General features: G+C 39.4%; 1 protein-coding gene across 1 annotated transcript; it reads right to left on the reverse strand.

Annotated features, from left to right (window-relative positions):
- Positions 1 to 766: 766 nt before the first annotated feature.
- PSMB2 (proteasome 20S subunit beta 2) lies at positions 767 to 27,368 on the reverse strand. Its single transcript, XM_016218274.2, has 6 exons — positions 27,240 to 27,368; positions 23,532 to 23,654; positions 21,298 to 21,368; positions 4,548 to 4,710; positions 3,000 to 3,049; positions 767 to 999 (listed from the first exon to the last, which is right to left on the reverse strand). Exons 1-6 carry the CDS (start codon positions 27,328 to 27,330, stop codon positions 892 to 894), a joined length of 606 nt encoding a protein of 201 aa, XP_016073760.1. The 5' UTR covers positions 27,331 to 27,368; the 3' UTR covers positions 767 to 891.
- Positions 27,369 to 27,792: the final 424 nt, after the last annotated feature.

Here is a 27,792-nt window from a genome sequence, read left to right on the forward strand (position 1 = left end):
TTATCCCAACGAGTTGAGGACTCTTGTTTCACTGTTTTCTGCTCATGCTCTGAGATGTCCATCTGGACAAGAATGGAGGGGTTTTTGCTCACAAAGGGCTATTAGGGGATGGGGAGCCAGAGGGTAGGAAGGTGTCAGGGGCCCTAGGTTGTCACTAGAATTTTGTATTTGCTGTTGTTTCTCTTGACCCTGCAGGTCGATGTACCTCCTCAACTCTCAATGCTTTCTCATTCTCTTAATAAAACCTTTTCATTGGATGTGAAGCCCTCCCCTGTCCTCCTTTAGCCCAGGCCTGGATTTTCCTCCCAAAGGAGAGTCCAAGGAGGTGGCTTTGGGCACCTGCGTGAGATTGGGTACAGATGGTGGGTCTATTTGGCTTGTCAGTGTGGCTGTTAGTTCTGTGTCGTCAAATTAAGGGACAAGAGAGACATTTTTTACTATGTCTTTGTGCATTTTTTCCTAAGTGCATGCAATACCTATTCACATCAAGTAATCAAAAATTTTTTTAGCTTAGGGGGAAGAAAGAATCACTGCTTTAGAAGGAATAAGACATTAGCCAGCATGATATATGAACGATCTAGATGGGTAGGAAGCTGGGCAGTGAAATAGAATGTGGGGCTGTCAGCTGCTAATGGGCAATTAGAACATCAGTGAAGAGAAAGGCACAGGAGGAAAGACAGTCTTGGCCAAAAGTCCAAGCAGATAATCCTTCCCCCATTTCTTTCCTGAGGTGATGTCAGGTAAACTAAGACTCAAACCAGAGAGCTCAATGTATCCATAGTCAGCTTTATTCTGAATTAACCATCTATCAAGAGTGCACGTCAAGAGTAGAAAAAAATAAAGGAGCCGATCAAAAAAAGTTTCCTGGCAAGTAGGAGAGAGGGCATGATGTTAGGAGCCCTGTTTAGGGAAGGAAATGTTGTCCAGGTCATGGATGCCATTTTTGTCAATGATTCGAACACTGAAGGTTGGCAGGTTCAGGATGAAGCGTTTCTGGAGCTGTAGAGAGACATGAAGGAAATCAGTCAACAAACACTTTTTAAGAACTACCCATGGGCCAGGCTCTGATTGAGGCACTGGGCATACAAGCAGATAAAATCCCTGCTTTTGTGGAGCTTATATTCCAGTGGGGGCCATTGGTAGTAGGACACCAAAGAAAGCCCAAACTGCAGCTGAAAGCTGGAAGGTAGTGAGCAAGAACTGCGAGATGCCGCTGGGAGCTTGTCTCTGGTCAGCTGATGAAAGAATGAAACAATTCAATGCTTTATTCCCCAGGCTTCTACCAATCAGCCTGGTAAACACAGACTTCTCTTTTAATATGTCTCAAGGTGATAAGCCAACAAAGGAGTGATTGCCCTAGGAATAACCTTTGGACCAAAGCAATGTACTCCTAGGCCCAACAGTTTGCTCCAGTCACTCACTCATATTATCAGGACCTGGTGTGTGTGTGTGTTTGGGTGTGTAGCTGGAGGGGTGGTGGGAAGGAACAAACTCTGCTTCTGTCTCCTCCAATCCACACTGACCCGTCTATTAAAGTAACATCTCTGCATCTCCTAAGACTCTGCTTAAGAGGCTGTTCCAAAGGAGCTGCATGGTCTATGTGTCTGGAAGCAGACAGCCCCACTAACCTGGCTGGAGATTACTGAGGGGCAGAGCTGGAGGAAGGTTTTGCTCCTGTGGCTACCCTTCCTGGATACTTCACTTATACTCTACATAGAGAAGGCACAAAGCTCTCCATCTGCTTCCCTAGGAGCATATCCCAGAAATGTCCACCTCCCCAGGCCTAAGCTCTCCCTCCCTTGATGTTTCCCATCTCCTTTACTGCTGAGAACTGGGCACCAACAACCAATTTACTTCCAGAGTCCTCTCTGCTGATGACTCCTATTGTCCAGAAACAAGACTCAAGATTAAGAAGAGGTGACAATAAGGAAATGTGAGTTTCTAATATGATCATCTTTAGGATCTATGAGGAATGAAGAATCAAAGCACTTAATATTCCAGTGGCTTCTTCTTGGCAGTCCCTTGCAACACTTGGGGCTGCCAGACTAATATGGCCTCTCAGCTGAATGGTTAAGAAAAACACATGAGTTTATTCTCAGCTTCTGCTTTGGAAGGGGATTCACAAACAAGAGGAAGAAGGGGGCACTGTGGGCTGAAAATGACAGGCTTGTGTAAGAGGCAAACTGACATTACGTCCAAGGCACACACTCCCTCCGCTCTTGTGCTCCTACTCTCTCACTAGACTACGAATTCAAGTTAATCCTTACGCCACAAGAACAGTAAAAGAATGAAAACGCCTAAGGGAGCTGCTTTCTTTTCCTCCCTATCCGCCCTTCATACCCCAAGGCCTCTGGCTCTTAGTAGTAGTACTAGACTGGGTGCAGTCCATGCTCCTGGCCTCATAAACTAAAGGCTACTCTCTCCTTCTGCCCAAAGCTTCCTAGTTGCTTTCTATGGCCTCTGGAATTCTTGGGGGAGGCTTTCTCCCCAGGACTCATGGACTGTTACGGGGAGCAGCTAGTATGGCAACTCCAGGTGGCACAAGAATAAAGCAGGTATAAAGTCTAGGGCAGCAGTTCTTTAAAGCATGGCCCATTTACCACCTGCAGCCAAATCACCTGGGCCTGCTAGTTAAAATATTCTCAGGCTCTACACCAGGACAAGCAAGTCAGAAGGGGGCAGGGCTGAATCTGTCTGATTTTTAAAACAAGTTGCTGAGATGATTCTTATCCATGCTAAAATTTGAGAACCACTGGTCTGGATGAACCAAAAAGAAAAGTAATTAAATTGTAAAACTGACATCCATGAGGAGGTGACCCATGAGAGGAAAAACTAAGCTTATTACCCACCAAACTCTATCCTTGGCAGCAACTTCACATCTGGTTAGTGAGTATTTATTACACCTTCTGGCAAGGATCAGAAAAAATGGGAACAATATTGGCAAAGAGAGAGAAAAAACATTCTGTTCAGTCCTCAAGAATCCCATGGGAGCTACTTACCTCCTCTAGACATTTCCTGAGAAGCTCCACTGCCCTCTCACGTGAGATAGCTGGAAGAGAGCACAGAGGCCACGCATTCACTCAAGGTACTGCCATTAAACCCAACTCTCCGCTGCAACTTTATTGTTTCAAACTTCTTCAGGTCAACATGTCACACAAACGGAAAAGGCAAAAAAATGCCTCGCCTTCTAGCTTGCAATAAACTTATTCCATATGCAGTTGAGGGTGCCCTAGACCCAGTGTTCTGGCAGCCACAAGCCATTGCAAATTGATTTGCTACAGAGAAGGGTAAGCATGACGGAATTTTGCCTCCCATGGCTGGGGCCTGCCTCTAGAGAAGTCCAGCGGCCTGCCTCTTTTTTATAGCCCATCCCCCCAACTCATCCCCAAACATCCCTTTAGACCAGGGCTTAAACCAGTTCCATCTGCCCTAGCCAGCTGCAAATCAGGGAAAGGGAGGACAAGGCCAGAGTTTTAGCCTCACTTTCCCAGCTGGGTCTCAGTTTAACAAAGGAAAGAGAATTCACAGGATGAGGCTGAGACTCTCATAAAATAGGAGCCAAAGGAACTGTCTATGGGCATGTCAAACTGGGATGACATATTACACAGTTAGGCTTCAGGGATGGTTGGTGGTTATTTTGGTGGGCAAATCAGTGTATTACTGACAGATGCCAAATCAAGAAACTGTCACTAGGAGGCCAGGCTAATTCTTTTCAGGATGTGGCCTGGAGCTCTGGCAAGGCTGAGGTTGAGTGAGAGGGCAATACCAAAAAAGGAATGAATAAGCCAGATTTTTACTCAACTGACAGGGAAGAACAGAATGTAAGGAGCGAGGTGGTTATCTGTGCTGTGTCTATAGCCTGTGAAAGCTAAGACTCCCAAATAACTATTGCTCACAGTGGCTCAAGTCAAAGTTGGGATTGAGGTCAGAAGGTAGAACTTTGCACAAAAGCATTCCTGTGTCAGAGGCTTTGCCGAGCTGACAATTTACTGACAAGTAGAGAGCGAGCCTTATCCTGCAGGAGGGGGCAGCCATTAGGTGATGAGAACCAAGGAAAGGGCCCAGACTTGTGGCCTTCAAAACCTTTGACATTTAAGCAAAAAAATCCTCAGCTGTCATGCTAGGGAACTGTTCGTCCTCACAAGCTCAAAACAAACACACAAACCACTTGGTTTACTTGCTCATTCTCTATAGCTGAGATGCTAACAAAGCAGGAAAAATGAGTGAAAAAATTGAACTTTTGAAACAGAAAAATTATAGTTTTAATCACTACTCCAACCCCCCTTTAAAACAAAACCAAACCCATCTCTGGACACATGCACATGCAATATCTCATTTTGTCTGGTAAAAGAGGGACTTTTATCAGCTTTTCAAAAACCCTACTGACCCACAGGAGAAAGCCTCCAGAGGGTACCTGAATGTGCTTCTCAGGATCTCTCCTCTATTCAAGCCCTGGCCACCCAACTCCAAGGGTTAGTGCACAAAACCAGGAAGCAGCTGAGGAGAGAGCTCTGCGACTTTTCCCTACTTAGATTGCTGGAACTTACTTGGTGTGTAGTATCGGTCCAGGATACTGAGAGTCAGGAAGGCACCATAGCCATGGGCTGCAAAAGGGGCCTTGGCCAAGGCTGCCAGGTAGTCCATGTAGTAGAGTGCTGGACCCTCATGCTCATCATAGCCAGCCAGGAGGAGGTTGACATGATACGGGGTCTGCAAAAGAAAGGCATGGCAAAGTGACCGTCAAAGCAGGAACACCAACATCGTTTCCCATGGCAAATGGGAACATTCCAAGTCTTGATGAATAAAAAAATAGTAGCAACTATGTGTATCATAATGGAAGTAAAGATATAGAGAAACCTAAAGGACCTAGAGTGTGGTAAGAGTTTAAGGGAGGTCAGCTTGTTTTCTTTGAACAACACTTGGAGCACTTTAGGGTGTATGAAAAAGCTGCATTCTTCTTAAAGCCTTTGGACCAGAACCTGCTACAAGAGCATTTCAAAGGCAAAGCATGGGTGTTCTTATGTCTCTCCTAATTGCTGAAGCCCATACACAATTTTGAGAGTGTCACGCCACAGACTAAAGAAAGCAGCAGCCCAAACCACATCATCCTAAATAAATAGGCTCAGGCTGAGCACGTGAACCAAAATCCTAAGTGGTTAACTGTACGACTGACTATTAAAGAAACAATTCTTGGGCTGGGGAAGTAGGTCTCAAATATTTAAGTCAAATCACTAAACTTCTAATAATGCACACAATAATAATGGAAGTCCATGAATACAAAAAACAACAAACAGAATATGAGTTCCTACACAGAACCCTAAGTCTGCCTTGCTCTTCATGTCCAAATGGATTATTTTTTTTCTGCACCAGCTGGACCATTTTCCATGTTAAATTCAGTCTGTCTATTCCCCCCAGGCATCAGCAGCAAGGCTCCCATCTTACATGGCTTCCTTTTCCTCTGCAAAATGTGTTTTTCCTCTTGCATTTGCCTCAGTGAGCAGGTAGTAAGCAGGTCTTGCCCAGGGTTACGTACTTATCCCTAAACTTATGTATTCAATTAAGTGAAACTGAATACCTTTATGCCCTGCTATTATACAGCATAAAGTAATAATAGCTAATGGTCACAAAAGTGACATCTTACATTCTTTGAACACTGGTTAACATGAGCACTTGGCAACCCGAAGAAACACATGTTAGAAGAACACATGAAAAAATATATTTATTTGAAATTCCAAGCCAGCTGTGCTAAGTAACATCTCCCCAAGATTACAGAGAAGATGTAACCTGCAAACAAGTTTCTGCCTTGGGGATAAGATGGTTGATAGTCTCCAAGGAGTAAGAATTGACCAGCAGTAGTGAAGTCTTCTGAGAAAATAATTACCTGCCTATCACATTTCCCAGTGGGTAGTATGCTACACTCTGCCAGGCTCTGGAATTCTATGACTATGTCCTTAGTACATCTGACCTTAGGCAAGACACTTACTTAACCCCTATGAGCTTCTGTTTCCTTATGTGTAAAACTGAGTTAATTAATTCTTCCCCTTTCTATCTTCTAGGGAGTATGGTGAGAAAAAATAATAGAGGTGAGGGAACCCAAACTCTGGAAGAAAAGAGCCTACGTAAATTCCTAGTACATTAGCTATACTCCAGGCTCCTTTTGATAGCTTACCTCTTTAAACAACAACAAAACTGTTTAAATGAGCTAAAGATAAAAAAATATACAGTATAACTAATAGCATTTTACAAAGTATGAAAACAGTACTGTAAAATGAAGCAAACATAAAATACCTTGGTGTTCTTATAATTAAAATTAGAATAGCAAAGGGGGAGGAATGAAGGGAGGGAGAGAGAGAATAGGGATTCTAACAGGTTTCCCTCTCTAAGAGATTTAATAATACAGTCTCTTACCTATCACAAAGTAAGTTCATCTTTTTGCTAAGAGAATAACTTGACTCTTCTTCATTCACTGGCCAAAACACCCATTGTATGGTTAACCAAAACAATTTTATCAAGATGCAATGGTATATTAAGGATCCACCCAGATATCCAGAGGCCTAACCAGCGGAACTCAAATATGATCTGTCTCCAATGAGGATCTTGCCCATACTATAAGATTAAACTGTGTTTAAAACAATGTCATTTTAAAAGTCACCACCTAAAGATTTCATATGAAACTATGTCAACAGAATTCCAAAAGCGAACTGTATTGCTTAATTGCTCTATATAATATCATTTATTTTTCTTAAGCATCTGACACACACATTTGTCAAAGTTGGTATTCAGAAGCTACAACACGTGATACAGAAGATAACTCACAAATTATTGTGTGACTGCAAATTACCAACTTTTGCACGTGTGAGATGCTTAAGCATAAATAAATGGTGTTATCTAGACTAATTAAATCAATACATCTGTGTAACAACTTGCAGTTTCTGAAATTCTTCTGACGATGCTCCATCAAAGATCTGTTTCACACCAGTTTTTTAAAATTTCAAATAAAGTCTTGTCTATTGTCACTCTCTCGCTCCTCTAAGAATCATGACATTCCAAAGAGACTAAACCATAGTTACCAATTTCTTGACTGCTAATTCCATCATATTCTTGATTCATTAGTGTTTTCTTAGGATGAGAAAAATTCTAAGCCATTCTATTTTGTGCTAGTCTTACAGCATACACACATGTGACTGCTTGTGATGTGTTTAGGGAAATACTTAGTATGTTTAGACACAACCCACTAATTCAAATATTTATACCAATTAAAAGCTCCATGAAGGCAGGACTATGTCTGGCTTGTTCAATGATGTATAAGCATATAGTATTTGCTCAATAAATATTTCCTGAATGAGTAATAATCATACCAGAATGCATTATATATATTTTAATATATGTGGCTAATGCCTAGTATCCCAAGAGGAAAGATTAAGAAAACCACTAAACAATTGTCAGAAAGCGATAGGTCCTACTTTTGAGAACTGGTTCAAATTTAAACCAACCGCCAGCCTCTCTATATACACATGTTGTTGCTTTTTGCTCAACTCCTGAGTCCTCTTTCTACCTCCACGTAGAGGTTGCTAAGAAAAATTTAGGATATAGGTCAGGCATTTATAATTAAACAAGAACATAAAAAATATCTCAGAAGAAACAGATGGGCTACACTGCAGAGTTAGACCTGATTTTGAAATTTGGCTTCATTACCAGATGTGTGGCCTTAGGAAAGTTAGTCATTTAACATAATCTCTCATTTTTAGTGTTTCCATTGAAAACATGGAATAATACCTACTACAAAAGGGCTGCAGTGAAGATTCAAAGAGATAATGCATATAAATGATAAGCATAGTGCCCAAACAGTAAAGACTCAAAAAATGCTAAAATTACTACTTGAGAAACACAATCATCTATGATATTAGGTGTCCACGAAATAAACAGGGTAAGTAGTCAGGAGAAGCCCATCTACTCCTGGCACTGAAATACAAGATAAACTCCTCATATATGTCTTCATAAAGGGATACGGAGAGATGTTTACAAAAAGTGCCTAGGACACGGCCTAGGACACAGGGTAAAATGAAGTAAATAATAGTTTCCTCCTCTCTCCTTCCCAGACTCTTTTCAGGGGCTCTAAGGTGTTTATTGTCAAAGGCATTCATAAGCATTAACACTCAGAGCATGTCTGCTTTATAGTCAACCCACTCTAACCTATCTTGAGATTGACACAGGCATGGAGACAGAGACATGGAGATTTTCTGGGAGGCTGGAAAAACAAAACCAAAAACATCCTACATCCAAATTTGGAGAGTAAATTACCATTTACTAAGTACCTTCATGCTGTTTCTGCCTACAGATATGTCCACCCTGAGGGCTAAGCCTCTTTCTGTCTACTTTTTCACCAGCCCTTCTTCCCCATGATCAATACTTTGTGAGAATTTGTCAAGTATTCTGAGGAAATGGGAACACTAATGAATCATGACTAAATTGCCAGAATCCTCTTTTACAAAGTAATCCCTCTTCTGTGCATGATAGTAGCCTTTGCCTGTCTCCACTATTCAACTGCTTAGGTGGCAAACCTAGGTAGTAAAACAAGGTTACAGGTCCCCTTGGGGGGAAACTCTATCTTATATGTCTAGGCATCTTCCATAGCAAAGGCCAGGGCTGATTATTTTATGTAACTGTGAACAAACCTAAATATCCAAATGACTGATAAATGAATCCAAACATTTAGTTGAGACACTCTCTGTCCAATGCAATAGTTTGCAATACAAACACCACGTGCTTAAAGTTGTATCTGTATTCTAAGAAAAAAAATTAAATGAACCATCCTGGGAATTCAAAATGAATTTTACCTTCTAAAATACGGCACCACCAAAATCTTGCCTCTTTTAACAAGTGAGGGGAAGACAAATGTGGTATCTTTTCCTCCCTTAAAAAAAATACATGACATAAACTTATCTTTAAAGTGGAGAGCTTTAAGGCATTTTGAGATTTCCTCATCTATACAACAGGGTAAGAATAGGGTACATCAGATGGCTGCCAGGAGGGGGTTGTGGGGCCAGGTGAACAAGGCAAAGGGATTGAGAAGTACAGATGGGTAGTTACAAAATAGTCACGGGGACATGAAGTACAGCACAGGGAATATAGTCAATAATATTGTAATAACTATGTATGGTGCCAGGTGGGTACTGGAAATATCAGGGGGAACACTGTGTAAAATATATGATTGTCTAACCACTATGCTGTACACCTGAAACTAATATAAAATAATTCTGAATATAAACTATATTTGAAAAATAAAATTAAAAAAAATTATATGCCAACAACTTGGACAACCTGAAAGAAATGAATAAATTCCTAGAAACATACAATCTTCCAAGACTAAGTCATAAAGAAACAGAATATATGGACAGACCGATAACTACTAATGAAATTGAATCAGTATTCAGTAAAAAACAACCCCCCCCCAAAAAAAAACAGTGTACATACTTATAGGGTTGTGGCAGGGTTTAAATAAGTAAATGTAAAGTGCTCTATATAATGCCTGTTACACACTAATAATACAGATTAATTATTATCACCATTATTACTGCCACCACCATCATTTTAGGATCTTACTACATTATTTAACAGATCTGAATAGATAATAATAAGATTATGAAGATGTTCCCCAGAGGGTGGATAAAATTATCCACCCTTTTTGGCTGCTAAAAGGGATATGATTTAAGCCGAAGGAATTAGTCAATAAGCACATCTTTTATGCACTTCTTTCCGGGATTGAAATGGACTTCCCAAGTACCTCTGAGCTCTGCAGAACTGAGCTCAGTTCTACTTTGTACACTTGAGCTTGGTTCCCTTGTACATTCAGGAACGGGATGTGTACATGGCACACACATGCAAACTTTCCTTAAGTTAAATGGAACATTTCCCTCCCTCCCACTCTTGTGCGTACAACTCCTTGCATATTTCCTCTCTCATGAAAGAGAAACACTGTAGTGATTAAGAAGAGTGTGAAATTCCATAAATTTTACAGCTAAAGAAAACAGTTGTGATAAATACACTGAAACAACAAAATCAGTGATGAGAGTCTGGGTGGTGACAAGCAGCAGTGTGACATCTGGCGGAAGCCAAAGTCACAGCAAGGGGGAGAGAGGTGGGCGTGAGGAAGCATCCTGCAGAGCGTGGACACAGAAAAAGAGAGGAATTGACAGTCTTCCTTTGGAGCCTGGCCAGCCTTTGCCACCTCTAATTGAATAGGACGACATCGCTGAGAGGTGCCTTGGAGAATAGTGCAGTTTCTTTTGCAATGTGCTGCACCTTGGACATTAAGCAGTGTGTGAAGCACACTTCCATTCGTCGAGGGTCAATAATTTGGAAGGAGATGCACAACCATCAATGGGACAAAGGAGTTTGTCTAGTGGTGACAGTGTTTTAATAAACAGACTTGTAAATACACCAAATAAAGACTAAGATTTGAAGGGAAGTATCTGCTATTTCTTTTAGTGCGGCCGATCATCATAGCTGCTTATAATTCCATCTTTGCCACTGAGACTTATTTCACAAAAATGCAGTTTATAGTTAAGAGGGATCTAAAAACTCAATTAGCTTATCCAATATCTCTTTCACATATGTGGGGACTTTGTTCAAAGAGGAGACTTGCTCTAAACCACACAGCTAATTCATGTTAGAGTCAGGACCAGAATTCAGACTTCTTGATTCCAAGTCTTGTATGCTTTTCTAGGAAACCATGCTGCCTCCACAAAATGGAAATTAGTGTGAAAATATGATTCAATATGTAAATGTCAGTTTCACACTCAAATATTTCAAAATGTACTATTTTGCATACCAGCATCTATTGTTCTCTATGTCATGTATCACATCTTATATGACCAATAATAGTTTAAGTTTTGAAAGGGCAGGTCTACCACCAGACCATTATGACTCTCAAAGGATCTAAAACTATGTCAGACATATAGTAGGTACTCAATAAATACATGTGATGATAAATAGATACCAACACTTTAACTGCTTTGCCAATGCTCAAATCTTCAAGTTCCTTAACAAATAAAATGGATTGATTATTATTTTCTTATACTGGTGCTTTGAACTCTGAATCAAGAACTTGTACCCAATAACCAACAAATTTTACCACTATTTGCTTTAGGTGGGTTTGGTGGTATAACTCGTAATGTTCATTATTTCAAGCAAAAAAGATCTCAAAGATTTCAGCAACTTCCAACTGTCCCCATGACCTAATAGGTACCTTTTCCAGCTCTAAAAGATTATGGTTCTATGGAAGAAGATGGGGCTGGGGGAGAATTATCTATCCCTAATGCCTAAGCAATACAGAATCATTTGTATACTGACTTTATCCTCTGTGACACAGTCTTTTTTTAAGGAAATCCATCACTTTTTTTTTTCTTCCTAATAACAACAGTGACTATGCCTTAAGTATAAATGTACACAGTATATAAAAGGCTTCAACCAAGTCCTGTGAGAGTTCTTTGAGACTACAACACAGGATAATGATGAAATGGACAGACACCCCAGTCAATTTCACTTTGCATTTAGAATGTGAATATATTATAGATTCAATACGTATTATTTGGCATTTACTTTGTGAGAAGTATTATGCCAAGTGATGAAGATAGAAACCTGAACCCAGAAGGAGCTCACAAGGTAGACAGGGGTACAAAGGACTCTGGATGGAAGAAACAGCATATGTGAAGCCAATAAACATAGAGAAACATGGACTGTCTGGGTGGTGGTGAATACGGGACATGTGTACCTAGTGAATTAGGTGATTTCAGCAGCAAGCAGAGAGAGAGGAGTGTAATGAGAGGAACTGGGATGAATACTGTCATTGGCTTCCCAAAGAAGATAAACTTTAGTCTGTAAACCCTGCAGGAGCCAGTGAAAACTACCCCTACCTTCCTGCCAATCCAAGCCCTTTTCATGTCTTAGAACACTACGAAGCAGTGGGATAGAGGGGAAGACATGGAATATCAGATGTATTCAGAAGGTAGGACTGACAGGAATTACTAACTAGGAGACTACAGGATGAGGGAGAAAGAGTTGTTAAAAGGAATCTCAATAAGGGGAAGGTGGTAGAGCAAATGTAAAAAACTCAATTTAGACCCAATGAGCTTAAGTTGAGCTGTCCAGAGGCAGCTGGAAAGAGAAAACAGTGTACAGCCTAAATCATGAGACTGAATGAGGAGTCAGCCAATTAGAAGGCTTTATTCACACAAACACACAATCCTGTGTTTACATGTGGAAGGCAGTGAAGAAAACAATTACAAGAGGACACTACGGCAGAGGTGTTCCTAGGTTGTCATGAGAACGCAAAGTTGAGAGTGATGCACGTGTGTGGGGAAGTATGGAGAAAGTTTCCCTGAAGAATGCTGAGCTGAGTCTTAATTGGCAATTAAGAGTTAGCCATTTGGAAATGTGCAGGTGCATTCAGGGGAGAACGATTGGCAAAGTGGCGGAATGGACGAGGGCAGAGATACAAGAGAACTGCAGCGGGTCAGGGGAGGTGCACGTGCTTCAGTATGAAGAGGAGCATGTGAGTGAGAAAGGGGGAGCGGTAGGTCTGGGGAGCAGGTGAAGAAGTGACAGAAGGCAGATGAAGCTGGGAGGCTAACCTCTAAACTGTTTACTTGTAAGCTGAAGAAAACAGTTCTGGGGAGCTGAGAAGAAACGACTTTTTCTCCATGATCACATGCTGGGGCCAGTCCTGTTATCTACCACTGCCGCTCAGAGAACAAAACTGGAAAAAAAGGACCTATGAAGTTGGAAGGCAATTCTGTGACTGATCAGAATTGGAATACTATACTGAGCTTCACAACAAGGAATTTAAATTAAATTGCCTGCCTGCTTCTCTTTCTCTTGTTTCAGATACATTTATCTTTTGTAGCACTAAAAACCAAACTGGCCTATGTTTATAAATTCTCAAACTAAAGTGAGAAAAAGAGGAAGCAAATACGTCTCAAAAGAAGCAAATCTTTGATTTTCAGAAGCCCAAGACAAAGTAAAAGAAACATTACTCTGGCCCAACAGATGAGCATCGACCTAGGATCCCGGAGATCGCAGTTCGATTCCCGATCAGGGCACATGCCCGAGTTGCAGGCTCGATCCCCAGTGGTGGGGCATACAGGAGGCATCCGATCAATGACTCTCATCATTGATGTTTCTCTCTCCCTCCCTCTCTCTGAAATCAATAAAGACATGTTTTTAAAAAAATAAAAAAAAGAAGCAGCATTATTCTGAAAGTGAGACTATCTAGCCAAGGTTTCCTTTTTCTTTTCTCTGCCTTAGGTCATTCTCTGAAAGTGTATTTGGTATACCTGTTTGATGCTGGCAGATGCAAAAATCACAATATAAAAATTGCTTTCATTTTTATTTAATAATGATTAGCTTATGTTCAAATGTTTTTGCTTAACACATTGGCAAAAATTTTTATAATGGTTAGTTCTTGAACTTAAGTTCAGGAATGTTCCTGCATTTACAACCAACGTTTTAAACTTTAAAGTTAAAACGCCCTTTAAATTATTTGAGTAAACTATGATTTTAAATGCCGTAAATCATAAGATAGGCATGTGTTTTTGTGAAAAAAGCAATTAAGACCTGAAATCAAATGTGCCTTTATCACTTTATATTTGTGTTACCCAAGATAGTCAGTCACCTGGCCTGGGAGCCTCAAGTGGCCCATCTAAATGTAAGGGATAGTACTGCTTGCCTGATAGCTGTGAAGAATGAAAAGTGCTCACTGTGTTAAAGTTCCTGGAAGATGGCCTAGTAAGTCGTAGGTGCCCAATAAATGTCAACTGAATCTGAATTTTAGGAGCAAATATAAATAGATAAATAAATAAATATTGCGTATATTTTAATTTTTAGCAAAACTACATTTTAAAGTTCCCTTTCAATAATTTCAAAATTTCTGTAAATTTTACTTCTCTAAAGCCATGACTAACCCCAAGTTTGAACGGCTCTCCTATTAAAGTTGTAATGTTATCGTAATTAGAAGTTTAGAAATTTAATGAGTTGAAATGCAACATGGCACAGATGCCTTATTATACCAACTAGTTAACACAGTATTTGTTTTCTACATTAATTTTACTTGCTAATCAAAAATACTGCTTTCTCCAAATAACATCAAAATAAAATTGCTGATTGTGCAATGGCAAAACCAACAACACCATGTCTGCAACAAGGCCACTTGAATTCCTTTTTTAATGAGCTGGCAGTTTCCAGGGAAAATTTAAGGCTCCATACACCTTTAAGTCAGTTCTCAAAAAGCCAAGTGCAGAAGCCATGCTTTGTACACAAGGCTTATGTTAAGTTATACATCCTAAATATGCCCATGAGTATCTATTAATGTCGAACACCAGAGATGATGCAGCTTTCTGAGTTAATAAATAAGTTTGTTGCCTTGGCCAGGTAGCTCAGCTGGTTGGAGCATCGTCCGTGCACCAAAAAGGCTGCAGGTTCAATTCCCAGTCAGGGCACATACCTAGGTTGTGGGTTCGGTCCCCGGTCGGGGTGCATATGGGAGGCAACTGATCCATGTTTCTCTCTCACATTGATGTTTCTCTCTCATTCTTTCTTCTCCCTTCCTCTCTCTCTAAAAATCAATAAAAACATATCCTTGGGAGAGGATTAAAAATAAATAAAGAAATAAAGAAATAAAAATAAAAGCATGTTCTTACTAAGCAGACACAGTACTCTACTGCTCCTGGCTTAAACCAAATCTTGATAGGAAACCACATAATTTCCAAGACGTAAGTTTCAAAAGAATACAAATTTAGACCAATTACCTATATTGCTCCACTTCCATTGTGGGTAGGAAAGATGCTTTAAGGGAAAACTTGGTATTATGGGGTTGCACAATCCCAGTCACCCAATAGCCTCATTCCATTCAACTAGAACAGGGGTTCTCTCTGCTCACAGCAGGCATCCAACAGGGTAGCACATATATGCTCTCTGAGTGAGAAAGCAACACCTTCTCACATACAACCCCCTGGAGAGAGATGGGGAAGGGGAGGGGGAGGACTTTACACCTGCAAACTCCTAACTCTATCAGCACCAGGGCTGGGAAAAACAGCACATATTTTTTAAAAAGAAGGAAGTAAAAGGTTTCCTGATAAAGCCAGTAACTTTCAAAGAAGAATCTTCTTAACCTATTTTTTCTTAAGAGACTAGAAAGTATAATGATTCCACATCTAAGTCTTTGTCTTCCTAATGGACTTAGTCAAGCCCTAACAACAGTATAAGCAAACTGCTTAAAAGGGCAGCTGTCAGAATTCTTACTCTTCTTGGTAGAAAAACATTATAAGCACAAAGTATTGTCATATTAATCAAGGCATCTCAATTTCAAGGCACATCTGTCCCTGGGCTTTTGGATAATCAAAATGACCACTAAAAATAGAACAGTATCTCCAACGGGGCAGACACGGCCCACCCCCAATCCTAAGAGACTCCTTCCTATGAGATGTGACCTGGGATGCACATGTGTTTTGCAATACTACTGAATATCCACCTAAACATAGCCATATGTTTTCAGTTTTACTTTATGTTTTATTAGGGCCAGGAGTCAAAAATAATTAACAGACATAATTTTTGGCCATTGTGAAAATACAGTTAGCTGAAAAGCTAACTGCAGTCTCGTGGGAAAGAAAACTGCTCTCCAGGACTACAAGAACTGCTACTTGTTCTAAATTCCATGAATTTTATGATGAACATCTTGATTCTCTTTTTTCAATTTCCCCATCACCAAAAGTAAGCCAGCTCTGTCTGTCAAGATGCCCAGGCTGTGTGGCAGCAGTGTCAAAGGCTGCCATTTGCTCCAAGGCACTGCCATCTGCAGCAGCACAACATTTTGTCTCCGGAAAAATAAACACATCTGCCTTTGCCAGTGTCCTCCCACTGTGTCGCCCATCTGGAGCAGGTGAGCTGGAAGGCAAGCCTGGGCATGGGTGAGACAGGGCCGAGCAGGGGAGATAAGGCCTCAAGGGAGGTGGCACATGGAGGAAGAAGGCAGTGCTGTGTCATGTCACATCCTGCTACCCACATTTGCCAAACAGCATGTGAAATTACCCTTGTTAGTGATATTTTAATCACATGTAACAAATGGTTGATAGTGTTTAGGGGACAAGACCTAAAAGTCAAGGTTTCACCTGGGCCATCTGTTCATAAGGTCACATGACTTCACTAGACCAACATAAATAGATGATGTCTTTGTGCCAGCCACCAAAAGCAAAAGGACAGTAACTCGAGGGGTCAGAATAGAAGGTTCAAACAAACAGGATTCTTCTAGGACAGGAGCACACTATACATGCCTACTAACTAAACCAAAGACACTCAAATTCCGGCCAGAGTCCTGGGACAAGTCATGGTCACTTCTGGAAATGCTATACCTGAAATAATTCTTTCCTACATATTCTTTCCTTTTCACTGAAAAAGCAAATTCAAGCCTGATTATGGTCTTGACAGCAGATCTTTAAATCATACTGTGTGGAGGGACAGAAGAAACTATAAAAAATTATCCAATCAAATTCTTTCGTTCTCCCAAGGTTTTCCACTAGCTTGCAAGAGAGATAGTGCTAACTCCTAGAGCAGGGCTCTTTCAACTGTACCACTAATTTTTAACCTTTGGTGGGAAGGGGACAATGAAGCCACTGTTTCAAATAAAATCATAAGTGGAATCCCAATATATAAAATAGAAAAAAGTTGGAGTTGATCTATAAGAAGCAAAGCTAAAGTTTTGCGACCGTGGCCTTCCTTGGTGAGTTTCCTGAGGCAGCTTCATGGAATAATGTTTGAAAACCACTACCCCAGGCTGGATATATTCTTCCAACTTATTATTTCTATTGTTTATTTGCTAAGCATTTATAAGTATAGCCCTATAAAAAAAACAAATTACTAAAGGCTCACCAACACTTCAGAAAAAGTGCTATGAAAATACTTTGGCCAGTGAGTAGCAGTAGTAAAGCTCTGAAGATTACACACCACGGAGGCCAGCATTCTGCTCTAAGCGAGCAATTTTCAACAGCTGTGCTCCAAGAAGCATACTGGGGCACCGCAAGAATTCTTAAAACATGCAATCCCTGACTACTTAGAGGCACTGACCTCTTTTCCCTTAGATTGTCAAATAAAAAAATGACAATAGCCAACACAACACTGGCCGTCCAATGTGAATGAATCAAAACTATACCTATTTTTCGGTGAGACCAGCAAAAAATATATTTTTTTGGTGTGTGCAGAATTTCAGTAATTAGTTTATGTGTGCCATGAAATGAAAAAGGCTGAAAATCGCTGCTCTAAGCCTTGCCACAGACTCGACATTCCCCAGGGATATCGGATTTCACTGCTTCATATCTCAGTCTCTCAGTCTCCACACATATAAAATAGAGCTGTTGATAGATAATAACAGAAAATTTTAGGGCATTCAATGAGCTACACCAAATGTGCCACATAATTCATTTCAAGCAATAAATAGCCCCGTTGCTTATCACTCTCCCTTCTACAGCCCATTAATCAAATCATAAGGAGAATTTAAACATGTGAACTATACCTAAAAGTCATCACAAAATTCTCAAAACAATCCTGTTAAAAATCCAAATAGCAGTTCCTAAGTGATGGAGTCACTTATTATGTACCATTTCCTGGGGAGGTATCATTCACTTGTTCCAAATATATTTTATTAAACCAATGGTTAATTCTCAGTTCTTATAATTTGCCACATTTGATCTTCTTAACAGATGAAAAAAGTAAGGCTCAGCAAACATAATTATTCAAGATTATACAAATAGTATGTATCGGATAAGAGATTGAAACTCTGGCATATTTACCTCTAAAACCCATGCTCAAAAAAACCACCCTCATAAATATTTAAAACTGGGGAGTCAAACCCATAGCAAAAGCCTAATAAGCCCTTTTTCTGCTCTTTGGGGTCTAACCAAGAGCAGATCAACTTAAATGTACACATGCACTGAAATAAAAACTAAACTGAAGGCTTTTGATTTTTCTCCCAGTCTATGTCTTTTTCATCTCTTCCCGCTGATCTTAGATCTTTAATTCTTACATGGAGAAGTAACATTCATTCATTAAGAGCACATTAATAAAATTCCTTTCCAGTGTATGAATACCCTTATTCGGCAAATTTATTGAACACCTACAATGGGTACATATTTATACCTTATCTACATAATCCTATGTGGAGAGCTTGGCTTTTAAAAAAATTATTATTGTTGACAGTATTATAGATGCCCCCCCGGCCGAGAGCTTAGTATTTTAATAGAACTGAACATTTCATGCTTTCCCAAATGCACAAACATACTTGTAGATTAGCTCAGTAACTAATACAGAAGAAAGTATAAAGGAGTATAGTATTTGAAGTTAGACTCTTACCTCAGCCTTTTATGGGCTATATATGTGCCTTTGGTATACCTGGACATGTAAGAGAAATAACCTCTCCATAAACCAACCTTAGTATCCTTGAAAGTAGAATGGGAATAACACTCATTTTAGTATCATAATAAGCATTAAATAAGACCACAAATACAACCATCTAGAATAGCATTAAGAGACTGCCAATAAAAATGTTCTCTATTTTCAGTGTCTAATATGGTAGCCATCAGCTACATGTGGCTACTGGACACTTGAAAAGTGGCTACTGTAAATGAGGAACCATATTCTTTTAAAGAAACAAAAGTTTACCTCTCATTCAAAGTCCAGGAGACCCTCAAGCAGAAATTGAATTTTAAATTTTATTTAACTTTAATTATTTTAAATTTAAATAACCATATATGACTAGTGGCTACCATACCATAAAGGGCTGTGTTGATCTAGAACAAAGCCTAGCACATAACAGATTATCAATGTTGGTTTATTTCTATTTCCCTATAAATATCAGTAATTTTTTTATATTCCTCCCTTTACTAGCAGATCAGTTAAACTAAAAGAGTATAACACAGAATCTCTCAGAGGAAACTAACTTACAGCTATTGAATTGCTTCTTCACCCAAACAGCCACACCAACATAAAAACAAGTGATTTAGTAATTAGTTGTAGATGCCATGCACTATGCTAACAGTTTGCATGATTACCTCATTTAATTTTTATAATTCTATGAAGTGGGTGCTATTATTTTGTAAGTAGGGAAATTAAGCTTAGAATTAGTCCAAAGACACACAGCTAGCAAATCAGTGAGCAAAGACTTAAACCCAGGCAGTCTAACTCCAGAAACTGTACTTAACCACCATGCTAACCTGCCTTCATCTTAAAGAACCAGTTTACATAAGATTATGTACTCCACAATAAATAAATGTCCTCCCAACCAAATACCACCACCAAACACACACACACACACACACACACACACACAGAGCTAACTGGAAACCTAAATTTCAGCTATAGAAACAGTTATGCGTGATAATCCAAAATAAATCTCATGTCCTAACTGGTGTGACTGTGTAAATGTACCAAACCTAGTGACTCTGCACTTATCAGGAAGACTGAAAAACTATCACTGCTTTTCTCCCCAGAATAAAAAGACTAAAATGTAAATTCATATTTTAGAACAAATAACCTATTTTGATAAAAAAGTGGGGGAGCAGGGATTGGACCCAGAAACACAAGGTAGAGGTAGTCATATTTACTAGAGCTCCATGTCACTGTTTATACGGAATATTTATTTGTTACGACATCAAACATTTTTGCTAGGAGATTAACTGGATTCACTACATTTGCATGAAGCACGTTGTCACTTTTATCTTAATTATAAAAGGAGCTTAATTCACTTAATGTGTAACATTTATGAAAAAGTGTCTATTGTGCCCAAAGCTGGAATTCTTATTCCAGTTCTGCCCGACAAGTCAGAGGCATATTTTACACAGAGAGCCACAGCATACTCTTTACTGAATTCTATAGGAACTTCTGGTAGCAAGAAAGGTCATATCTGACCTATTTCCTCTCTCATGAAGTAGTGAACAAGAAAAGGCCATTGACCTTTTACCCGGATAAAATAAAGTATGTAAAATTGTCTCCTCCTCCCAATCCATCATGTCTTTGGCTTCTTTTTAAACTTCATGATCCTTCATATTGCACAAGCCCCTTGAGAAAAAGAGATTCTATTTATTGAGAAGTTCTAAATCCAGTATTATTAGGCACTAGAAAATAAAATGCTTTAAAGATCTGTACTAAGTTAAATAACACCTGTACATGTTTAGATTTCTGTCATAACTCAGCTTAAGCAAGATGAAGCTATAACCATAATAAAAAATACAAACAGTGATTAAAAATTATTTAGCAGAGATTAAAGATGGCGGCAGACTAAGTGGAAGCTACACTGACCAAAAATACAAACAGCACCGATGTTTTAGAAACACTACTGAAAAACCAAGGAGCTGATGTAAGGCAGAACAGTCAACTAATCATGGCACCACTAGTGTAGCTTTGCCTGAAGTGCTATGTGACCTGGAGCTAGTCCCTTTGCCACTTTGTGCCTTTCGTTCCCTATCAGTGACAGAGAATTAGTGACTATAGGTCTCAGTGGAATAGTGAATAGATTAAATTATTAAGCAAAACGCTTTGGGCAAAAGTCATATGAATGTTAAATATTATGATTTACAAGCATTCATTTTCCTAGCACTCCTGTGGGGTTAGGAAGCTATCTCAATTTCATAGGTGAGTAAATAGGCACTGGGGTAAGGTCACATGGTAAGGCTCTATTTACTTAGTCCCTGTGGGAAGGGAATACAGACACCTTTAGCAATCATATGAACCTTCTTGGCACATCCTACACAATCTTTAATACATTCAATCCCTAACTTAATGTTGCATCTTTTAACATGCTATTGATGGAAAAAAGATAGCTCTAAGATAACAACAAGGCCAGAATAAGTGAGGAGGAATAATTCTGTGTGCTTTGGCAAGAACGGTCATAGAAAGACACAGATAATCTCAAGATGAAATTTCTATTATTATTTTCAAGATTTCACTTCCACTAATTAAGAAACATGGTTTCCATGAAAACACTTTGAAAATAATTCTAAAAGGTTGTCACAGGCCTTCATGTTGGTATGCACCATCCAAGTTCTCTGGGCTATAATTGCCCTCTGGGCTTTAATTAGCAACCAGACAGAAAGAGAAAACAAGTCCAAAGAGACTAAATAATGAATGAGTAGCAATGGGAAGGGCTCAGGAAGGCAAAAAAATGGCAAAAATACTACTCATGTGTGCAATGGAATATAAAAGAAGCACAGAAGATGTTTCTGCTCTTATCCCAGAGCTGCCTGCTATATTGCTTACCCGACTCCGAAGACAGTCAGCCAGGTTTCGGCGTGTGAAATTAGCTGCTGCTGTGGGAGACAATTCATAACCTGGTACAAGAGACACAACAGTTGTACTTAAAGTAAAGCAGAAGGAATAGCAGTACCCCAAATCATTCTGCTACTCCTATTCTCACCATCTACCACCTTTTGTACACTCAAGAGTACATAAAATACACAGAACGAGGAGTATAGTCTTCTTGTCCTTTTCCCCATCTAACAGTTGTGAAATACCTGGTTAGTATTGACAATAATTCTTGGCCACAAAACAGAACCAAGGTAAGACTTAACTATTCTATGGTGAGATCAAATTAACAGCCTTGCTTAAGCTATTTATTCAACAACAGACTGTGGTTTCCTCTATAGAAGGAAAGAAGTACAAATACACAGGTGTTGGGAAAAAAACCAAGAAAGAGGTCTTGAGATGCCAACTCTTTATTTAAAAAAGATATCAGGAAAACAGAGGCTGGGAGTTAGAAGAGCTTCAGAGTTACACTTTATAAGATTTTCTTTTTTAAAAAAAGAAAAAAAGTAACTTTATTAAGAAATATAATATGGTTTTCAAAAGTATAAGCCACAGGAAAAAAAATGTTTCTATTACTATCTATGTTTTTAAAAAGAGTATCTCAAGCACAAAACCATTAAAAAAGGTTGCAATGCCAATAAAAGTACAGCCCAGAGGAATGGCATCAGATGTGCATTTAACAGTGCACCAGCTTTGGACCAGTACCAAAAGCCACAAGAATGACTCACAACTCAGTGGACCCACACAAAAAATGCCAGTTTGGAAAGAAGGCATGTGGTTAGGTTATTCCCTGCAACATTTTAAACACCAGTGTCATATCAGGTAAAATTTAGATTAAAATTCTAACAAATATTTATTGAACAGTTATGTTTCAGGGTCTGTGCTAGGTGCTTACACATAACATACATTAATGAACTTCAGCCTCACAAGTCTATTAGTTCATATTAAATCATAATGGAAGCAACTCCACAATTGGAATACCTTCCAATTCTCCACTTAATCTCCTAAACACAATTAAGGATTTGACAGTTACCTTAAAGGCAAAAACATCTGATGCCTGACCATCTGCATACAGATTTCTCTCTTTCCCTTATTTTAGCTCAGTTCTTAAACTTTAACATGCAAAAGAACTATTATGTACAGTTACACACACAAAACTATACCTGACAGGTGATTTAAGGGGTTTAAAGGGTGATTTTAACGATAAAGGATTTTTGTGTTACTCAGACTTCAGACCCCAACACCCATGTAACCAACTTTCTCAACTCCTGTTTACTGTTCCTCCTCTCTGGGGACAGACGGTGAAGTACTGTTGTATCCACTACAGTTCAGAGACATTACCGGCATCCTTCACCTGCCACGTAGGCAAAGATAAGAACCACTACTTTAAAAAATATTTTAAAAAATAATTCTTAAAATATCCTAAACTTGCTTAAACCTGCACATGAGCTTTAGGTTCCTGACTGGTGGGGACTGAGCCTCATTCATCTTTGGACTCTCTGTGGTACTAGGCAGAGTGCTTAGCATAGATGAGGCCTGCAAAAGTACTTATGGAATTGAGCACATGGTGCTAAATTTGCTGCCTAAACACTACATGAATGGATATCTAGTCATATGATTATATTGAAATTAAGTCCCTTCACAGCTCCACATTATACCAGTGCTGTGTACAACCGTTATTAAATGGTGAAGTAAGTAACTGAAAGTATGGCTCTTTCTGCTAAAACATCACTATAAACATTCCTGGATCAGAGGACTAGCGGCTAATATTATTTGATGGGGAGGTTTCCAGTGGATAAGAGTTCGTTAGCCCCAGAGAGAACTCACAAAACATCTCACAAAAAATCTATCTTCCTACACAAAAACCTACTGGAGAGGCAACTCTTCTATGACATAGTAAATCTCCTATAATTACACAGAGCTTTAAGTTTACAAAGCTCATACACACTATTCATTAATATTATAATTACATTTTAGAGATCAGGGAGATAATTATAATGGTTCTCTTTTCTGAGTTTTTATAGAAAATCTTTATGATCAGAAGGGTTGAGTAAGGTTTCACAAATAGGAAGACTCAAAAATATGACCATATTGGTTCGCTCACGTGTAGAACTGCCAGTAGAGAATATTCTTTTTCGGTTCAAAGTTAAAAACAAACCAACCAAAACTACATTCTAAGTATTACCCACCATTTCGCATCTTATAAAGTTGCACATTTTTCTGAATATATTCTGCAAACTGTACAGTGTCTCCAGCTTCTCCAACACATAAGAGTAAGATTTTTTCACTCATCTTAAACATCTTGTCATGATCTGCTCAAAGAAGAACACAGTATTAGAAATTACCTTATCAGAAATTTGCTATTATATAGCAATATATAAATACTTATCTATTATTACATTGAATAATTTGACTAATCACTGGTTTTAGAAGACTTTAATGGGCAACTGTACTAATTACTCTTTCCCTCTCCATGTTACAACCATCAGCATATTTTATTAATAGTAATTTCTGTTGGAGACTATATACGAAAGCTGACAATTGAAAATACAGTCGAAAACATTTAAAGGCATTTGAAATGCAAAGAACAGACCAATAAAAAAAAACTGAAGGAATTGAGTGAAGGCCCATTATCTGTAGGCTCATGATTACAAAGCCCTAAAATATCTCTACAAACACAAATGTTAGTTATTATATTTATACACATACAAAAGCATATATAAAAAGGAATGGTGCCACAATTAAAATTAAGAAGCCATCTCAATAAAAAAATAAACTGAGAATATAGATCACCTTAAAATGTAAACCACTTCCATTTCCAAAGCAAAGAGAAAATTAAAATAATTGCCAAAGCAAAAATTCTAACAAATACTGAAACATTAAGCTATTTAAAGACACCTCAAAAATCCCAATACTCTAATCTTATCTAGCAGAACCAGACTCATTCAGATTAGATAGATAAATATTCAGATAGCAATTAGTGCCTAAGGAAGAAAACTCCAAATTCAGCCTTCAGCTTCAGAAAAACATTAAATCTCCCTATCTTCCTCTCACTTTCACTTTTCATTTTCAAATAGTGCTGAATAATCTTCCCTGGGAGACATGCTTCCTGTTTGAAAGCTTCTGAAATATCAAAATCCCTTAATAGGATTTAAAGAACAAAATGCTGGTCAAATACTTTAGTATTTGACAACCAATCAATGTGTCTCTGTCACATCAGTGTTTCTCCACCCCCCTCCTTTCCACTCTCTCTAAAAATCAATGCTTGATAGTTGTGGGTACCAGTAATATGGCTTAGACTTTGCAAACAAACACACACACACACACACGCACTCACTCACTGTGCTTGTAGATAGTACTTATTGCTTTGAAACCCCTAAACAAACACATTTTCATTTGTTATAGACGACGGAGATTTAAAGACTGTTAGTTTGGCCCAGCTAGTGTGGCTTAGCGGGTGAGCATCGACTTATGATCCAGGAGATCCTGGTTTGATTCCCGGTCAGGAAACATGCCCAGGTTGCAGGCTCAATCTCCAGTAGGGAGCATGCAAGAGGCAGCTGATCAATGACTCTCATCATTGATGTTTCTCTCTCTCCCTCCCTCTCCTTTCCTCTCTCTGAAATCAATAAAGACATATTTATTTAAAAAAAAAAACACACAAAAAAAGATTGTTAGTTTGCAAACTTGCTTAAAAAAAGAAAAAAATTTCAACTATAGCTGGAGTATCTGTGCAAAGAAAAAGGACCAGAAGAGTATTAGATGTCACTGGCATCGAAGTTCGTGCCAATGGCAAAAGTATGGGCAATTTTTATTTCCTTCTTTTTGCTTACCAGCATTTTGTAAAATGTCTATACTTAATATGCAACATTTTTGTAAGAAAACATTACTTAATAAATTTGCACTATTTTCATAATAAGAAAAAAAGCTGTTCTTATTTTGGGGGGGGAAGCTTGTTGACAAAGCATTTATGTCACATTTAGAAGAAATGCTAAAACTCTAGGTTAAAATGCTGAATTGTTCAACTCTGAAATGAACTTAATACAAGGCCCAAAGTGTTTTTTAAACATCAACTGTGCCCTGGCTGGTGTGCCTCAGTGGTTAGAGTGTTGGCCCATGCACCAAAGGGTCATGGGCTCAATTCTCAGTCAGGGGCAGATGCCTGGGTTGTAGGTTCGATCTGAGGCAACCAATCAATGTGTCTCTATTACATTGGTGTTTCTCCACACCCCTCCCTTCCACTCTCTCTAAAAATCAATGGAGAAAATATCCTCAAGTGAGGATTAACAAAAACAAACAAACAAAAAACCTAACCTAATACTTACTAGTGATATCTTTTATGATACAAAATCATCTTGTAGTATTTTCCTTGTTTTCTTTTTTAAAAATGTTTTAATTGATTTTAGAGAGGAAGGGAGAGGGGAGTAGAGAGAGAGAAATATCCATCGGCTGCCTCTTGCATGTCCCAGACTGGGGATCGAGCCCACAACCCTAGAATGTGCCCTGACCGGGAACTGAACCGCGATCTTCTGGATCCTAGGTCGATGCTCAACCACTGAGCCATGCCCGGCCTGGCTGATGGCACTTTTCTTATGCAGCATACTTTTCTAGCTTGTGTAATAATTATTTGTGCACATATCTGAGTCCCTTGTTAAGCTGTAATTTCTTTTAAGATACGGGCCACATCTTATTCTTCTTTGCATCCCTTCAGTATCTAGCACTGTAAAGGGCACATAGGTGCTCAAAATCTATTTGTCAAGTGAACAATAAATCACCTGAGCCAAAGCATAATACTTTTTCAAAAGTAACATGTCTATGGTCAATCATGAAAACACATTCTTAGATTTCTCAGATCATCAACCAAAAATCTTTAAACAATTATTTATTGAGTACTGACTATGGGGAGACAGTATGTATAGTAGTTATGTGCAAAAGATATGGAATCAAATTGAGTAGGCTTGAACCTAGGTTATGCCACTTTTGGTCTTAGTCAAGTTTTGAACCTTTACGCCTCAAAACTAACATCTGTAAAGTGACGATATAATAGTACTTATCTCAAAAGGTTAAATGAAATTAATGTAAATTGCTTAAAACAGCACTTGGTACACAAGTGCTTAGTATTATTACTACTAAGTATTTGTCACTGTGCTAAGCATTTGCACAAAAGTTTTTCACTCAATCTTCCCAAGCCTGTGATTTAACATATTTTTTAAAAGAGAATTTTATGAGTTTATTTCAGCCAAACAGACGGCAATTGCCAGGAAGCAAGATCTCAAATGCTCCCAGATTTAACAGATGAGGAAATCGGGGCACTGTGAAATAACTTATGCAGAGTGATAAAGCAAATAAGTGACAGGGCTCTGGTCTCCAAACTCCACCGACTACTTAAATATAAGAAAAACGCGACAGTTATTGCCCTAGAAAACTGGAAAAGGAGGATCTGAGATGAGACACAGGAGAATACAGGCAGCAGAAGAGAAATGCCAAGTTTCTAGTCCCACAGTCTTACTCTCCCCAGGATCCCGCCTTATGCTGCCAGCAAACTAACTTCATTAGTACCGACATCAGGAAATTCATCAGAGATTCTGGGTCTAGGGAGCCTGACGCTCCGCAGGGGCTTCAACACTTAAAAACTGACTTCCCTTGGGAAACTCTCGCCTAGAACGCTTTTAGCGAAGGCCAGAGCAGAGCACTGACCTGGGAGGCTTGGGAGGAGCGAATGTTAAGGCCCTAAGCTTGTCTGCCAGTCTCCCAATTCTAAAAAATAAGCAACTGCAGATCAGGACAGGCGGGGTTCCGACTCCCGGCCCTCTCTAGTGTTCACCCAACACCCCGCGAAGTTCCTCCCGGATGCCCCTACACCCAGGCCCGGCCGGGCCTCCCCTGCCTCCTCTCACCGTCCTTCATCTGGATAATATTGCTAGCGGCCACCCGATCGGAGGCGACAAGGACATAGTCGGGGCCCTGTATGCCGATGAGATACTCCATGGTGGCGGGAGGCCGGGGGCTGCAGGATCCACAGGGCGCTGGACTCTCCGGCTTCTCTGCCTCACGGGTGAGACAGCACCACCGACCGCAGTTTCACTCTACGCAGGTCGCGCGACTGCCCCGGCCACCGGCGCTCTCTGATGACGTACAACTGTCGCGAGAGGTTAGAAAGTGGGCGTGGCATCGGGCTCTCAAACTCCGCTCTGGCCTCTTGTCCTTCGCCGTGCAGGGCGTTGCAATGACGGCTCTGCAAGCCACTTGCGTTATTAATGCCCAGTTTCTTTTTTTCTAAATCGAGAGTTTAAAACTCTCTTGAAGATAGAATCGCGCACTATATGTACAATGCCGAGCACGTGTGAATGCCAAAAAGGAGTGTGTTCCTAGAGGGCTGTAGCTAGGTAAAATATCTCCCCAAACCCCTTCCCTACAAATCAGATTGGAGAAAAATAAACTTGACAGTAG

This window comes from Miniopterus natalensis, chromosome 9, assembly GCF_054644295.1.
Source record: "Miniopterus natalensis isolate mMinNat1 chromosome 9, mMinNat1.hap1, whole genome shotgun sequence".
NCBI lineage: Eukaryota > Metazoa > Chordata > Mammalia > Chiroptera > Miniopteridae > Miniopterus > Miniopterus natalensis.